The sequence below is a fragment of the Salvelinus sp. IW2-2015 genome, linkage group LG27 (assembly GCF_002910315.2).
Source record: "Salvelinus sp. IW2-2015 linkage group LG27, ASM291031v2, whole genome shotgun sequence".
Classification (NCBI taxonomy): domain Eukaryota; kingdom Metazoa; phylum Chordata; class Actinopteri; order Salmoniformes; family Salmonidae; genus Salvelinus; species Salvelinus sp. IW2-2015.
Genome location: NC_036867.1, coordinates 11337542 through 11355578, shown reverse-complemented (window position 1 = coordinate 11355578; position 18037 = coordinate 11337542). Strand labels below are relative to the sequence as shown.

At 43.2% G+C, this 18037-nt stretch overlaps 1 protein-coding gene across 1 annotated transcript in view; it reads left to right on the top strand.

Moving 5' to 3' along the window:
• The first annotated feature begins 3524 nt into the window (after positions 1-3524).
• slco5a1 (solute carrier organic anion transporter family member 5A1) overlaps positions 3525-18037 on the top strand; it is a 125680-nt gene continuing 111167 nt past the window's right edge. Inside the window, exons 1-2 of the mRNA XM_023972811.2 lie at positions 3525-3632; positions 4157-5868. Of these exons, the coding sequence (XP_023828579.1) occupies positions 4866-5868 (1003 nt within the window). The 5' untranslated portion in view covers positions 3525-3632; positions 4157-4865. The remainder of the gene's footprint in view (positions 3633-4156; positions 5869-18037) is intronic.

Here is an 18037-nt window from a genome sequence, read left to right as displayed (position 1 = left end):
ACCATGTGAGGTTATGACAGAGCCAAGTGACTTGGTGTATAGCGAGAATAGGAGTAGAGAGCCTGGGGGACACCAGTGGTGAGAGCACGTGGTGGGAGACAGATTCTCGCCACGCCACCTGGTAGGAGCGACCTGTCAGGTAGGACGCAATCCAAGCGTGGGCCGCGCCGGAGATGCCCAACTCGGAGAGGGTGGAGAGGAGGATCTGATGGTTCACAGTATCAAGAGCAGCCGATAGGTCTAGAAGGATGAGAGCAGAGGAGAGAGAGTTAGCTTTAGCAGTGCGGAGCGCCTCCGTGAACAGAGAAGAGCAGTCTCAGTTGAATGACTAGTCTTGAAACCTGACTGATTTGGATCAAGAAGGTCATTCTGAGAGAGATAGCGGAGAGCTGGCCAAGGACGGCACGTTCAAGAGTTTTGGAGAGAAAAGAAAGAAGGGATACTGGTCTGTAGTTGTTGACATCGGAGGGATCGAGTGTAGGTTTTTTCAGAAGGGGTGCAACTCTCGCTCTCTTGAAGACGGAAGGGACGTAGCCAGCGTCAGGATGAGTTGATGAGCGAGGTGAGGTAAGGGAGAAGGTCTCCGGAAATGGTCTGGAGAAGAGAGGAGGGGATAGGTCAAGCGGGCAGGTTGTTGGGCGGCCGGCCGTCACAAGACGCGAGATTTCATCTGGAGAGAGAGGGGAGAAAGAGGTCAAGCACAGGGTAGGGCAGTGTGAGCAGAACCAGCGGTGTCGTTTGACTTAGCAAACGAGGATCGGATGTCGTCGACCTTCTTTTCAAAATGGTTGACGAAGTCATCTCGCAGAGAGGGAGGAGGGGGGGGGGAGGGGAGGAGGATTCAGGAGGGAGAGAAGGTGGCAAAGAGCTTCCTAGGGTTAGAGGCAGATGCTTGGAATTTAGAGTGGTAGAAAGTGGCTTTAGCAGCAGAGACAGAAGAGGAAATGTAGAGAGGAGGGAGTGAAAGGATGCCAGGTCCGCAGGGAGGCGAGTTTTCCTCCATTTCCGCTCGGCTGCCCGGAGCCCTGTTCTGTGAGCTCGCAATGAGTCGTCGAGCCACGGAGCGGGAGGGAGGACCGAGCCGGCCTGGAGGATAGGGGACATAGAGATCAAAGGATGCAGAAAGGGAGGAGAGGAGGGTTGAGGAGGCAGAATCAGGAGATAGGTTGGAGAAGGTTTGAGCAGAGGGAAGAGATGATAGGATGGAAGAGGAGAGGGTAGCGGGGGAGAGAGAGCGAAGGTTGGGACGGCGCGATACCATCCGAGTAGGGGCAGTGTGGGAAGTGTTGGATGAGAGCGAGAGGGAAAAGGATACAAGGTAGTGGTCGGAGACTTGGAGGGGAGTTGCAATGAGGTTAGTGGAAGAACAGCATCTAGTAAAGATGAGGTCGAGCGTATTGCCTGCCTGATTAATTTCAGTTTTTATTTCTTTCATCACATTCCCAGTAGGTCAGAAGTTTACATACACTCAATTAGTATTTGGTAGCATTGCCTTTCAATTGTTTAACTTGGGTCAAACGTTCTGAGTAGCCTTCTACAAGCTTCCTAGTTGGGTGAATTTTGGCCCATTCCTCCTGACAGAGCTGGTGTAACTGAGCGGGTTTGTAGGCCTCCGTGCTCGCACACGCTATTTCAGTTCTGCCCACAAATTTTCTATAGGATTTAGGTCAGGGCTTTGTGATGGCCACTCCAATACTATGACTTTGTCCTTAAGCCATTTTGCCACAATTTAGGAAGTATGCTTGGTGTCATTGTCCATTTGGAAGACCCATTTGCGACCAGTCTGGCTCTTTTATAGCGGTTTTGGAGCAGTGGCTTCTTTCTTGCTGAGCGGCCTTTCAGGTTATGTCGATATAGGACTTGTTTTATTGTGGATATAGATACTTTTGTGCCCGTTTCCTCCAGTATCTTCACAAGGTCCTTTGCTGTTGTTCTGGGATTGATTTGCATTTTTCGCACCAAAGTACGTTAATCTCTAGGAGAAAAAACGTGTCTCCTTCCTGAGCGGTATGACGGCTGCGTGGTCCTATGGTGTTTATACTTGCGTACTATTGTTTGTACAGATTGGCGTTTGGAAATTGCTCCCAAGGATGAACCAGACCTGTGGAGGTCTAAAGAAAATATTCTGAGGTCTTGGATGATTTCCTTTGATTTTCCCATGATGTCAAGCATAGAGGCACTGAGTTTGAAGGTAGGCCTTGAAATACATCCACAGCTACACCTCCAATTGACTCAAATGATGTCAATTAGCGTATCAGAAGCTTCTAAAAGCCATGACATCATTTTCTGGAATTTTCCAAGATGTTTAAAGGCACAGTCAATTTAGTGTATGTAAACTTCTGACCCACTGGAATTGTGATACAGTGAATTATAAGTGAAGTAATCTGCCTGTAAACAATTGTTGGAAAAATGACTTGTGTCATGCACAAAGTAGATGTCCTAACTGACTTGCCAAAACTATAGTTTGTTAATAAGAAATTTGTGGAGTGATTGAAAAACTAGTTTTAATGACTCCAATCTAAGTGTATGTAAACCTCCGACTTCAACTGTAGGTAGAGTTATTAAAGTGACTATGCATAGATAATAACAGAGATGCTTGGATATGCAAGCCCCTCTCCGGACCACCCCCCCAGCCATCCTCACGTACTTTGTGCCCCCTCAGATGTCTGGTGTGCATGACACCCCTCATTATAGTAGGTGTACTGTAATATGACATACAGAATTGTACTTGCCACAGAGCTGCCTTTAAGATACTGTCAAATTCATGGCAAATCTTTACAGGGTTTTTAACAGAGTACCCCTGCTCTAGGTTATTTGAAGGTGGGGGCTAATAGTTATACTAATGCTTTATTTACAGTTTATTCACATAGCTCCAATGTGTTTACCTATGTAGGCTAATTAATAACAAAGCTAATACGATATTGAATAAAACATAGGCTATTTAAATACATTTTCCCTTATAGAGAACATTATGCTAGAAAACATACTTGATTTATATGGAGAAAACTACAGCAACAAACAACAAACGCAAGGCTTTACAATTAATTCACATACATTGAGTTTACAAGCTGCATGGCATTTGAATTGAAAGTATTCCTTACTTTTAATTCAAATGCCATGCAGCTTCTGGATAAGTGGCTGCATGCAGTAAGGGGTTCTTTCAAGAATAGAGGCGATTGTGCAAATAGCCAATTCATTCCCGCAGTCAATCCCCGGTGGGGTCAACGAGGGTCCCAGCTGTCGATTGCAACGCTGTGTTCTGAATGAGCTGAGCGGCTGACCAATAATTTTGGAACTTTGTGTCTCACAGTCCACATAATCGATTACATTTATAGCGAAACATACACCATCTTTTCTGACGCTCCGTGTGTCGTTTTCACGACAATCAGAGTAGGCTAGAGCAGACAATCACCACTTGTTTCTCATGTTTGGAGAGAACGTAAGGGAAATTAAGGGAGAGCATGGCGATGGAAGGACTACAAATCCCGGTCGCTTGTGTGAAAAATAATTCGCCCCTTCACATTAGACTATTCCCCCACACCATCCACAATCTCATTCACTGAGTGGCAGCGTCGGAGACAACAGCCTACTTCCGTCTCTCGGTCCTGCGCGAGGTTTCGAGCCTCAATACGGTAAACGATGGCATCTTACGGTCGCTTTTCTCTTTACATTGTCTGGAAGTTTGGTGTCAACATAATAGTTAGGTTCAAGAACGGTTACAGTTGTATGTCGGGATAGTTACATGAATCATGTAGCCTATATTTTCTGAAAGGGTAACCAGTGGTGTTTTTCATTGTTCTCTGAATTCATCGCTTGACAGAACGGGAGATTTGCTATGGCAGGTTTTACTTTCGGCTCAATTATGTTGATTTATTTTGTAAGAAATTACTGTTTCTTGTTGACCGTTATTCATCGAATATGTAACCTATATCGTATGACTTGTTTCTAAAATGACACAATGTTGCCAGTAGGATATAGGAAAGACGAACCACGATGGATATGTAACAAATGTAACAACCTTGTATACATTGAGAATAGCCTATTTGTCAATCAATCAAATGTATTTATAAAGCCCTTCTTACATCAGCTGATGTCACAAAGTGCTGTCAGGTGAATGCTTTTGTGATAAATTGTCTCCACTGTCATTTCTCTGTAGGATTCTGCTCAGCTGTTTGAGAGTGAAACAAGCTTCCTACGAGGACTTCATGCAGTGACAACGAAACAAAGAGCTATCAAATCACCACTGACCAGAAAAACAGGATTGAAAAAAAAAATAACTATACAAAGGACCTATTATCGTCTCCAAATCCAAACATCTCAGATAGCTTACATAGTTCCCTTAGTGTTTTGCTTGCGTGTTGCCTGTCAACAGAATTACTCCATAGAAATAACGGTCGGTCTGKCTCGCTGGAATCACACAGTTGAAAAACGTTTTGTTTTTCTATCCAACCCAGATAGCGCTGTCTGTATTGGTTAGTTGTTTGTGAGATATTTGTATTTATTTATTTTAGCCCAAGTGAGGAGCATACATAGTATGTTTGTGATAAAAGCAAAGCAGCATTGCTCTGCTAAGTGCAAACAGCAATGCAGCTGAATCATGTCCATTGCTAGAGAGTCCCACCGGCACCAACACACGTCTCCATATCTACTGTCAGGGCAGTGTACTTTCTACTGCTGTCTGCCCAAAAGTAGTAGTAGTCACACTAGTACTGTGTGCTAATGTGGCTCTAGCTATCCACTCTGAGACACTAGCCACCAGAAAGAGTAGTTGCTGCCAGAGCAACAGCTAATGGGGATCCAAATAAGCTAAACTGAGATACAGTGATACTCAAGCCTTAGTTATCTTCAGTAGCCCAACAAACACAATGATGTTATCAGACAACGACGAGATGGGCTCCGACCTATCAGATTCCCTGGAGGTCCGTGAGGTCCTACAGTTCCAGAACCAGTATCAGTACATGACCCATGATACAGGGAGCTGCTTCAAGTCCAAGAGTCTCCCCATCCTGAATGGGCCCTGTCTGTCAGGCTGTGATGAGCCTCTGCTGGGGGAACCACGTCTGGTCCAAACCACCCAAACCTCCATGGCCACAGCAGCCACCGAGCACCACAGCAGCCAGCTCCATCCCCAAACCCCCACTGACCCTGACTCTAGCCAGGCAGAGTCTCCCTCCTCTCTGACAGACTTCACGCTCCAGTCCCCCTCGGCCTCCAGCCTGGTGGGGCTGAGAAGCTCCATGGCCACTGGGGCCAGGGATAAGAAACTAGGCTTCTCTTTAACCCGCTTCCTCCGTATCCCCGCCAGGAAGTATGTGCAAGCCATCCTGGCCGACTCGCGCTGCTTCCTGTTCTGCATGTGCTACCTGACGTTCATCCAGTCGCTGATGGTATCGGGCTACCTGAGTAGCGTCATCACCACCATCGAGAAGCGTTACAGCCTCCGCAGCTCCGAGTCCGGCCTTCTTGTCAGCTGCTTTGACATCGGCTCTCTCTTCGTCGTCGTCTTCATCTCCTACTTTGGGGGCAGGGGTCAGAGGCCGCGTTGGCTGGCGGTAGGAGGGGTGTTCATAGCCGTAGGGGCGGCTCTGTTCTCCTTGCCACACTTCATCTCACCACCCTACCAGATCCAGGAGCTCAACTCATCCACGGGCCACGAGGGTCTGTGCCAGAGCGGGAACGGCAGCGGGCGGGATGCCTTGGACGTGGCGTCGTGCCCCCGAGACCAGGAGGGTAACGAACACAACCTGTACGTGGCGCTATTTATCTGTGCACAGATCCTGGTGGGTATGGGGTCGACGCCCATCTATACCCTGGGACCCACTTACCTGGACGACAACGTCAAGAAGGAGAATGCCTCCCTCTACCTCGGTAAGACGCCTTTGATTAATCGTTATATATCTGTTATAACAACCTCATTTCTACCAAGCTGAGGTGAGAAAGTTTTACTGGCGCCCTTTGCTGAGTAAACTGGGCTACTGACTGTTTCAGGTGTTATCAAACGTTTGTAGTAGTATTGCATACAATACAGTATATATATCCCTGGAAAGTGGAATTCGCGGATCATGAGGTTCACGGCAAGTTCTGATAGTGCTGTCATATGTTCTCATCAGAGTTGGGGTCAATTCCAATTTAATTAGAAATTCTTGAATTCACTCATGAAGTGGAGAATTKATGTTTACATTAACATTGACATTTGAGTCATTTAGCAGACACCCTTATCCAGAGTGACTTAGTTAGTGCATTCGTCTTAAGAATGCTAGGTTGGGAGAACCATATCACAGTCGTAATAWGTACATTTTTCCTCAATAAAGTAGCTATCAGCAAAGTTAGAGCTAGTAAGCGGGAAGAAAAGTAAAGTGCAAGTGTTAGTTCACAAAATACTTTTTGGGGGGAGGGGGTGCAGTGGAATTATTTAAGGTCGAATTAAAAAATCGAATTTCAACAATCTTCAGGTTATGGGATTGGAATTGAATTGGAATTCAAGTTTTTGTATCGGAATTGTAAAAACATTTCATCTTTGGAATTGAATTGAATTAGAATTCAATATGTGTACATTTCCCAGTCAATGGAGTTAATGCACTTAGTATAAAACATTGACTGCAGGATTTTTAAAATAATAATTTCAACTTGTATTTCTATATTTCCAGTATAACTAGTACAGTGACATAATCATTCTGAGGAATTGAAATTGAATTGAATTTAAAGTCAGAGGGAATTTAATTAGAATTTAATTTGTGGAATTAACCCCAACCCTGGTTCTCATATTGTACGTTCTCCAATGCGTTCTGTTTAGCATAGAGGTCGGGTGAGGAACAGGGACGGGAACAGACACTCCTCTCAGAGCTCTGGGGACACACAATTAGCCKTCGCTAACAGAATTAGTCTCAATTAGCTTTGCTGATTGGGTTCCGTTATAAATGTGGCTAGACCGGCACATGTGGAGGTTATGGTGAGGGATGGTCTTCCATATCTCTCTACCATATCTCTACTCGACTAGTCTAGCCCCCTGTAGAACCCAGGTTCAATGTMTCCTTATGACTAGAGCCTTTCCTCTGTAGTTCACCTCACATCTTCATGGAACTCTAACAAAGGCAGGCTGTCAGCAGTCTGTACACAATTATGTCAATTATGAGCAGACTAATGATGTGATAAATAATGTAAACACAGAGTGGTGGGTTGGACTCTTAAGGGCAGGGTCTAGAGGGCAGTCTGCTCATACCCCCCAGCTGGGTAATTGGGGCAAAGGGGACAACCCTCAGTCTGGGGTAACACCCCCCACGCGCAGCTGCTTAATGTCCCAACACTGGCTTAGAGACAGGGTGTTACGTCAGTGTTTCCCCTATACTGCTAAATCATGGCTGCCACTGCATTTAAAATGCATGAATTTAAAATGTATTAAATTGAGATTTTGTGTCACTGATCTACACACAATATCCCATAATGTTAAAGTGGAATTATGTTTTTAGAAATGTTTACAAATTAAAAATGARAAGCTGAAATGTCTTGAGTCAATAAGTATTCAACCGCTTTGWTATGGCAAGCCTAAATAAGTTCAGGAGTAAAAATGTGCTTAACAAGTCACATAATAAGTTGCGTGGACTCACTCTGTGTGCAATAATAGTGTTTAACATGATTTTTGAATGACTACCTCATCTCTGTACACCACACATACAGTGGTTCGTCCTTTAAAAGTTGCAGCGTACTGCAGCACAGCTTGCATGGTGCCGCAGAATTCTATGGCACGTTATTTAATTGCCAACCACTGGTACCGTTAATGCTAGTTAGTGCTAGTTTGACCACCAGAGGACATCTTTGAGAAGTGTTTCATAGCCTTCAATAGTGGMTGTRSTAGAGAATTTAAAACCTTTTTTTGTAAGAACATAATATATGGGACTGATTTTAAGAAATGTTGCTTAATTAATTTGATTAATATTATGGTGTTTCCGTTGGGATGGAATGGAAAATATGGCACTGTACAACGTGATGGGCGGGAGTAGGATACAGTGCTTGGCTATTTAGCTAAAGAATCCCCGTGTTGTGCAGGCACRTGGGAGACCGGGGTTCAATTCCCAGATGGGGAAGAAGGAGTAGGCTGTACTTGTAAATAAAAATGTGTTCTTAACTGACTTGAATAGTTAAATAAAGGATACACAAAGAGCATAACATTTCTACACCCTAATTGTATAATTGTAGTCTAACCAATACCCAAACGAAGATTCAGTGAAAATAAAAATATCATTGATTTATCAAGACCAGTCCCCATGCTTGTTTCAGAACAGCGCAAAATGGTGCTAAAATAGTTGTAGGCTATTGCTTCAAATCCTATTGCTTCTAACTTCAATATGCTCTTTAAATAAATAAGACCTACACCACCTTTAACAGCACATTACTCAACACTAGTGAGACTCATGTCGCCTACGGTAGGCCTACAGTATATTGAAAAATATGATGTGACTCTCCGCCAATAATTACATATAGAGGATTGGAAGATTCTAAATTCAAACCGAAAGCCGCCTCATGGGTCTCTCGGTGGCGCCCGGCACGGCTATCTGTAGCAGCTCATTTTGCATTGCGATGCGGTGACCTAGACAGTGACGCCAATGGGGAGGTCCCATCCACAAAGTATCAAAATACAGAGWGGTGTTGGTAAAGGTATATTGTCCTGCTAATAGYCCATAACGGGCTATTATAGTACTGTACATGGTGTCCAGGTCAGGATAACCAAAACATGTCTTTATTAAAGACTGGGCTACACTACTACAGTAAGTGCAAAATAATCTGAATAAAATAATAAAAACCTTAGTGTAACAACAGTTTTAGTAAGTAATACTGAAGTCGTGCACAATTATCAGTTTCTATTTAGGTTTATGTCRCCCATTCATTGTCAGTTAGAGACACAGAAGGACCCAAAAGCATAATCAGTRMTCTAACTCCCCCTTGACCTGGTCTGGAGCWATGAAGTGGTGACGCAGGGTACCATACTAAACCACAAATTACCTCTAAGTCCCGCAGCACAATCACAAAMATTTTAGTGGAGCAACCACTGTACAATTATCTGTAAGGTCCCTTAGTCGAGCAGTGAATTTGAAATGCAGATTCAACCAGATAGACCAGGGAGGTTTTCCAATTCCTCACAAAGAAGGGCACCTATTGGTAGACTGGTAAAAAAAAAAAGCAGACATTGAATATTCCTTTGAGCATGGTGGTTATTAATTACACTTTGGATGGTGTATAAATACACCTAGTCACTACAAAGATACAGGCGTCCTTCCTAATTCAGTTGCCGGAGAGGAAGGAACGTGCTCAGGGATTTCATCATGAGGCCAATGGTGACTTTAAAACAATTATAGAGTTTAATGGCAGTTATAGGAGGAAACTGAGGATGGATCAACAACATTGTAGTTACTCCACAATACTAACCTAAATGACAGAGTGAAAAGGAAGCCTGTATGTAATTCAAACATTGCAAAACATGCATCCTGTTTGCAATGAGGCACTAAAGTAAAACTGCCAAAATTTGGCAAAGAAATTAAATTTAGTCTTGAATACAAATCATTATGTTTGGGGACAAATCCAACGCAACACGTCACTGAGTACCACTCTTCATATTTTCAAGCATGGTCGTGGCTGCATAATGTTATGGGTATTCTTGTCATCGGCAAGGATTAGGGAGTTTTTTTAGGATACATTTAAACGGAATAGAGCTAAGCACAGGCTAAATTCTAAAAGAAAACCTGGTTCAGTCTGCTTTCCAACAGACAATGGGTGACAAATTCACCTTTCAGCAGGACAATAACCTTAAACACAAGGCCAAATATACACAGGACTTGATTACCAAGATGACGTTGAATGTTCCTGAGTGACCTAGTTCCAGTATTGACTTAAATCGGCTTGAAAATCTATGGCAAGACTTGAAAAAAGCTGTCTAGCAATGATCAACAACCAACTTGACAGAGCTTGAAGAAATAAAACATATATAATGTGCAAATATTGTACAATCCAAGTGTGCAAAGCTCTTAGAGGCTCACAGTTGTAATCTCTGGCAAAGGTGATTCTAACATGTATTGACTCAGGGGTGTCATTACTTACAGTTGAAGCCGGAAGTTAACATACACTTAGGTTGGAGTCATTAAAACTCGTTTTTCAACCACTCCACAAATTTCTTGTTAACAAACTATAGTTTTGTCAGGTTGGTTAGGACATCTACTTTGTGCATGACACAAGTCATTTTTCCAACAATTGTTTACAGACAGATTATTTCACTTACTGTATCACAATTCCARTAGGTCAGAAGTTTACATACATTAAGTTGACTGTGCCTTTAAACAGCTTGTAAAATTCCAGAAAATGATGTCATGGCTTTAGAAGCTTCCGATAGGCTAATTGACATAATTTGAGTCAATTGGAGGTGTACCTGTGGATCTTTTCTTGATATCATGGGAAAATCAAAAGAAATCATCCAAGACCTCAGAAAATAAATTGTAGACCTCCACAAGTCTGGTTCATCCTTGGGACCAATTTCCAAATGCCTGAAGGTGCCACGTTCATCTGTACAAACAATAGTATGCAAGTATAAATACCATGGGACCACGCAGCCGTCATACCTCTCAGGAAGGAGACGCATTCTGTCTTCTAGAGATGAACGTACTTTGGTGCGAAAAGTGCAAATCAATCCCAGAACAACAGCAAAGGACCTTGTGAAGATGCTGGAGGAAACGGGTACAAAAGTATCTATATCCACAGTAAAACGAGTCCTATATCGACTTAACCTGAAAGGCTGCTCAGCAAGAAAGAAGCCACTGCTCCAAAACTGCCATAAAAAAGCCAGACTACGGTTTGCAACTGCACATGGGGACAAAAATCGTACTTTTTGGAGAAATGTCCTCTGGTCTGATGAAACAAAAATAGAACTGTTTGGCCATAATGACCATCGTTATGTTTGGAGGAAAAAGGGGGAGTTTTGCAAGCCGAAGAACACCATCCCAACTGTGAAGCACGGGGGTGGCAGCATCATGTTGTGGGGGTGCTTTGCTGCCGGAGGGACTGGTGCACTTCACAAAATAGATGGCATCATGAGGCAGGAAAATTATATGGATATATTGAAGCAACATCTCAAGACATCAGTCAGGAAGTTAAAGCTTGGTCGCAAATGGGTCTTCCAAATGGACAATGACCCCAAGCAAAATGGCTTAAGGACAACAAAGTCAAGGTATTGGAGTGGCCATCACAAAGCCCTGACCTCAATCCTATAGAAAATGTGTGGGCAGAACTGAAATGTGTGTGCGAGCAAGAAGGGCTACAAACCTGACTCAGTTACACCAGCTCTGTCAGGAGGAATGGGCCAAGATTCACCCAACTTATTGTGGGAAGCTTGTGGAAGGCTACTCAAAACGTTTAACCCAAGTTAATCAATTTAAGGCAATGCTACCAAATACTAATTGTGTGTATGTAAACTTCTGATCCACTGGGAATGTGATGAAAGAAATCAAAGCTGAAATTAATCATCCTCTCTACTATTATTCAGACATTTCACATTCTTAAAATAAAGTGGTGATTCTAATTGACCTAAGACAGGACATTCTTACTAGGATTAAATATCAGGAATTGTGAAAAACTGAGTTTAAATGTATTTAGCTTAGGTGTATGTAAACTTCCGACTTCAACTGTATTAAAATGAAATATATACGTCAATTTCAATAAACTTGCAAAAATGTATAAAAACATGTTTTCACTTTGTCATTATGGGGTATTGTGTGTAGATGGGTGAAAAAAACACAAATATTTGATCTATTTTCAATTCAGGCTGTAACACAACAAAATGTGACGTAAGTCGAGGGGTATGAATAATTTCTGAAGGCACTGCACACATTAGTAAGCGTGCATGCATGTGTCCTTGTTTGTGTGTATGTGTTTGTGTAAGAGAGAGAGATGAATGGAGGGTGGAAGGTTGAGCTGACAAGGCCCCTCACATCATTACCTACCCTACGGAGCATGCTTAGCAGAGTCCACCTACACTACACACAAACTGCTCTGCTGCCTGCAGGATCAATAATTGACCGTCCCTTACGACACAAGACTCCAGCGTGGCTGGGACTGCACTGGGAGAAAAACATGGCTCTGATATTAGCCTTCTTTAACCCTGGCTTTAACAGGATGCTCGGAACAAACACATCACCCCTGTAAGGCTGATTAGAGGCAGCATTCGTAGAGATAGTGGCCCAAATTGCACCATATTCCCTATCTTGCACTACTTTTGACCATAGTGTATAGGAATAGGGTTCCATTTGGGATACGGCCAGTGACAGAGGCACCAGTCGCTAGTCTAGCGTTCCGTTGACCTTGTTGGCTTTGTTCAGTCCGTCGCTCAACGTTGATGATAATCTGTTTCATTTCAACAGTAGTGTTGTTGGTGATTACAAGGACTTGAGACTTGTCTGTGCATGTCAACTTCCTGTGAATATGAGATGAGCAGATAAAAAATCCCTTGGCTCTTCTAAGGTATGCGTGTGCATGAGTGAGGTTGTGTTGACTTCTACGTAAGGTCATTAACGATAGTGACAGATATCCACAGGGTTTATTCTGCGTGTGGTTTTTCGGTCCGCCTATTTCCAAAAAGTAAAAAAAAAAAAATCTGTGTCGACTTAAACGATTAAAAGCAGATATAAAGTATGTAGAAAAGATAATGGACCTAAATATTTTTTAAATGAAATCATCTTTGAGAACCAATAATCATCAAAATAAAAGCTAGACAGTCAGGGGGAACCTAAAATGCCCAAAAGGACACATTCAGGAATATTTTTGTCATGGCATGGTGCCCMCATTTATTTTGTTATAACATTTGAGTCACTCAGATAGCATAAGCCATGGCAAAATGTGTAGAACAGGAAATTAGCTTTAAGACTGCAACATTTTCTCTCCGCCACATGTAAAAATGTGTAGAATTGCAAGAAATTTGCTTTAAAACAGCTACATTTTGGCCTGCAGCCAACAGGAGGGTGACCGCACCAGTTACCACAACCACAACTCCTCCATGCCCACCACCTCAGCTCCATTTTGACCCAGAAAAAATCCTGATACAGTTATTTTTTTCCAATTGGATTGCCTTTGTCTTTAAATTGTTTGTGTGTCCGTGTGTCTCTGTGTGTGTGTGTGTGTGTGTCCGTGTGTGTATATTTATTTTTGTACATGGTGTGTGTATCCTTCTTCATCTGTTCAAGTGTGTGTGCGAGCGAAGGCATTCCTCAAAAGTGGCCCCCCATACCCGTAAAATGTTGACCTTATCACTATGGAAACGGCAGAGGCATGGGGGTGACTTACCTCTTCTCTTCCTCTCTCTCTCTCTCTCTCCTCACACTCCCACTCTTCTGTCCCTGGCTGTGTCCCAAATGGCTCTTTATTCCCCATGTACTCTGGTCAAAAGAAGTGCACTATAAAGGGAATAGGGAGCCATTTGGGATGGAACAAGACTCTTCACAGTCCCCACTCCTCTCTCCCTCTCGCCTTTTAAAACAGTAAGTGTACTCACATTGATCTACCCCTATCTATCCATCTACTGTAGTTCAGATTGCACTACTCTTCTCTTTCCAGGATTCTCTGGTTAGGAGTGTTGTTGGTGATGGCTTTTGACCTCTCTCTGGACTGCTCTCCCTTTTTACACACAAATCAATAGGTCGAAGGTCAAACGCACAYGACACAGAAACCCCTCCTCCATCAYTGAGAATGACGTTTAGAAATGGCGATATCGCCACTCGGCATCATCTAACATCATCTACCTCTGGTTGGGAGGACACGAAGGACCCATAGATTTAACTGACACATACTCAAGCACACACACACGTACACACACACGTACACACACACACACTGCTGCAATCAATAAGGATGTTTTCCATACAGAACGGCAAGGGATGGTTCAGTCCCTCCTCGCCCTCCTCGCCCCCCTCAGTGATACCAGAGCAGTGAAGTAGTGCTCTAAAAATGAGCTCTAAACATTTATAAACTAATAATAATTTGAGAGCTCTTCTTGACAATTGATGGCCTGATAAAKCCTACCCCCGCAAACTTATGTGAACTTTCCTCCAAATGTGATGAGTTTGCGGCATATTTGAGAGATAAGATAACAAACTTTAGGCTGAGTATCAGTCAAGCAAGACCTGATGAGGAGTTTGATGATACGTGCCCAAGACTACCACGCARAGGCACTATGGATKTATTTYCCCTTGTTGACACAGACATGCTCAGGAAAGTGATACTGAAACTTAAGCCTTCTACCTGYCTTCTCAATCCTATCCCCACCACCTTCTTCAAAACAGGTTTTARTTGCATATCTGAARAAGTGCAAGCTATTGTTAATCACTCCCTGTCCACAGGCACTTTCCCCACTGCACTAAAAACTGCTGTGGTGAAATGCCTTCTGAAGAAAAGTAATCTAGATTCTTCAGTTTTTAGCCATTTTCAGCCAATCTCTAACCTTCCATTATTAAGCAAAATTCTGGAGAAATTGATGTTCTAAAAGCAAAATGATTTTCTAACTGCCAACTATATTTAAAAAAAATATCCAATCCAAYATCCAATCTGGTTTTCGGGCCCACCACAGCACAGTTAAAGTGGTAAATTATCTTAGAGCCAACACAGATGCCAAACAGCTCTCTGTCCTTGTACTCTTGGATTTAAGTGCTGCATTCAACACTGTTGACCATGACGTCCTTCTGGATAGACTGGAGAGGTGGGTAGGCCTCTCCAGTCCAGTCCTATTTAATTGGTCAAGAGTTTTTTGTCACCCTTGGTGAACATAACTAATAGAAAATACATATCACATGTGGCATTCCACAAGGTTTGATTTTGGGTCCAATACTGTTCAGTTTATATATGTTCCCCCTTGGCAGCGTTACCAGAAAGCACAGAATTGATTTTGACTGTACCGCGGACRATACACAACTTTACATTTCTGTGTCACCAGAAGATTCTAGCTCCACAAATAAATGATTAGACTATATTAGYGATTTAAATACTTTGATGGCTCACAACTTCCTCCAGCTAAATCAAGACAAGACTGAGGTACACTACATGACCAAAAGTATGGACACATGCTTTGGACACCTGCTTGTCGAACATCTCATTTCAAAATCATGGGCATTAATATAGAGTTTGTCCCCCCTTTACTGCTATAACAGCCTCCACTCTTCTGGGAAGGCTTTCCACTAGATGTTGCTGCGGGACTTGCTTCCATTCAGCCACAAGAACATCAGTGAGATGTTGGGCAATTAGACCTGGCTTACAGTCAGCATTCCAATTCATCCCAAAGGTGTTCGATGGGGTTCAGGTCAGGGCTCTGTGCAGGCCAGTCAAGTTCTTCCACACCGATCTTGACAAACCATTTCTCTWTGGACCTCGCTTTGTACACAGGGGCATTGTCATTCTGAAACAGGAAAGGGCCTTCCCCAAACTGTTGCCACGAAGTTTGAAGCACAGAATCGTCTATAATGTAATTGTATGCTGTAGCGTTAAGATTTCCCTTCACTGGAACTAAGGGGCCTAGCCCTAACAATGAAAAACAGCCCCAGACCATTATTCCTCATCTACCAAACTTTACGGTTGGCGCTATGCATTTGGGCAGGTAGCGTAGTCCTGGCATCCTCCAAAACCCAGACTTGTCCGTCGGACTGACAGATGGCGAAGCGTGATTCATCACTCCAGAGAATGCGTTTCCACTGTTCCAGTCAGCAGGTAGCCTAGTGGTTAGAGCATTGKGCCAGTAACTGAAAGGTTGCTGGATCAAATCTCCGAGCGCACAARGTAAAAATCTTTCATTCTGTCCCAGAGCAAGGCAGTTAACCCACTGTTCCCTGGGTGCTGAARATGTGGATGTTTTTTAAGGCAGCCCCCCGCACCTCTCTGATTCAGAGGGGTTGGGTTAAATGCGGAAGACACATTTCAGTTGAATGTATTCAGTTGTACAACTGACTAGGTAACCCCCCTTCCCCCAATGGCGGCAAGCTTTACACCACTGAAGTCAACGCTTGGCATTGCGCATAGTGATCTTAGGCTTGTGGAAACCCATGTTCATGAAGCTCGCGACGAACAGTTCTTGTGCTGACGTTGCTTCCAGAGGCAGTTTGGAACTCGGTAGTGAGTGTYGCAACCGAGAACAGACGATTTTTACGCGCTACTCGCTTCAGCACTCGGCGGTCCCGTTCTGTGAGCTTGTGTGGCCTACCACTTCGCAGGCTGAGCCATTGTTGCTCCTAGACGTTTTCCACTTCACAATAACGACATTTACAGTTAGTGATGCACCGATATTACATTTTTGGCCGATACCGATATCCAATATTTTCCTTGCCAAAAAAAACGATAACGATAACCGATATTACAATTTTTTGTGGCCTTTCAAGATATTCTAGTACAGTTATATAGTTAACACACACACACATGGACGTAAAGGTCTAAGGCACTGCATCTCAGTGAAAAGGCGTCACTACAGTCCCTGGTTCAAATCCAGGCTGTATCACATCCGACTGTGATTGGGAGTCCCATARGAGCGGCGCACAATTGGCCCAGCGTCGGCCGAGTTTGGCCCGGGCTAGGCCGTCATTGTAAATAAGAATTTGTTCTTAACTGACTTGCCTAGTTAATTCAAGGTTACACACACACCACACCACACCACACTGACCAAAAAGTTATTTTTTTGGCATTTACGTATGTCCCTGTTACCAGTAAAACATCATCAAAACCTATTTCTTTCACTTACTTGCTGTGCTGTTTCGTTGTTCATTTGTTCAGTCGTTTCATTCTCAACCGGGATTTCATCATACATGTCAAGCAGTAAAGTTTCAGCTCTGTCTGTCCGTGGCTTCTCTTCCTCGGTGCGCACTGTCACTGTGTCCGTTTCCATCTTATCCAGCTGTGTATGGAACATTTCATGTAAACCCTGTTTTTTGTCTGCATCGAAGTAGCTGTCCTTGTACCTAGCATCGCACATGGTGGTGACACAGTAAAGAGAGAATGCTACCGAATCACTTGTTCACAACCTGTGTCGGCAGTTTTGTTGAGCAGGCATTTCAGTGCCATGACAGAGGCTATCACGTCTGCTACAGGCGAAGTTGATGAGCTTATTTCTCSAGTCAGTTGTTCGAATGGAGCCAGGAGTGTGTTCATGTTTCCAAGTTTCAAACATGTGCTCAAATGCCATTGAAATGGCAGCATCGGTATGACAACCAGCACATTTATGAGCATACAATACAACTATCTTAAGTACGAAATCCTCGACGACCCACAGTGCTGTCAGACTCAGCATGCTCATGGGGCTGACATCGCTGGTCCAAATTAGACAAAGGGAGAAGAAGGATTGTATACTATTACCATCGACCTTCACAATTAGCATTATGTCTATATATTAGTAACAATCTGACGATATATAATAGTCTAAATAGAGTCTTGGAGCTTTGAAGAGTATTAGATGATCATTATCGACCAAATATAACCACAGCTAGGTTGTGTCATGCATAAATAGTCTTCAACTCGAGCCAGGCGGCCCAAACTGCTGCATATACCCTGACTGCTTGCACGGAACGCAAGAGAAGTGACACAATTTCCCTAGTTAAAAGAATCCTGTTAGCAGACAATATTAACTAAATATGCAGGTTTATTAATATATACTTGTGTAATGATTTTAAAGAAAGGCATTGATGTTTATGGTTAGTACACATTGGTGCACGACAGTGCTTTTTTCGCGAATGCGCGAAAACAGGCACGCATCGATTATATGCAACGCAGGACAAGCTAGATAACTAGTAATATCATAACCATGTGTAGTTAACTAGTGATTATGTTAAGATTGATTGTTTTTTATAAGACAAGTTTAATGCTAGCTAGCAATTACCTTGGCTTTGCTGCACTCGCGTAACAGGTAGTCAGACTGCCACGCAGGCTCCTCGTGGAGTGCAATGTAATCGGCCACAATCGGTGTCCAAAAATACTGATTACCAATTGTTATGAAAACTTGAAATCGGCCCTAATTAATCGGCCATCCCAATTAATC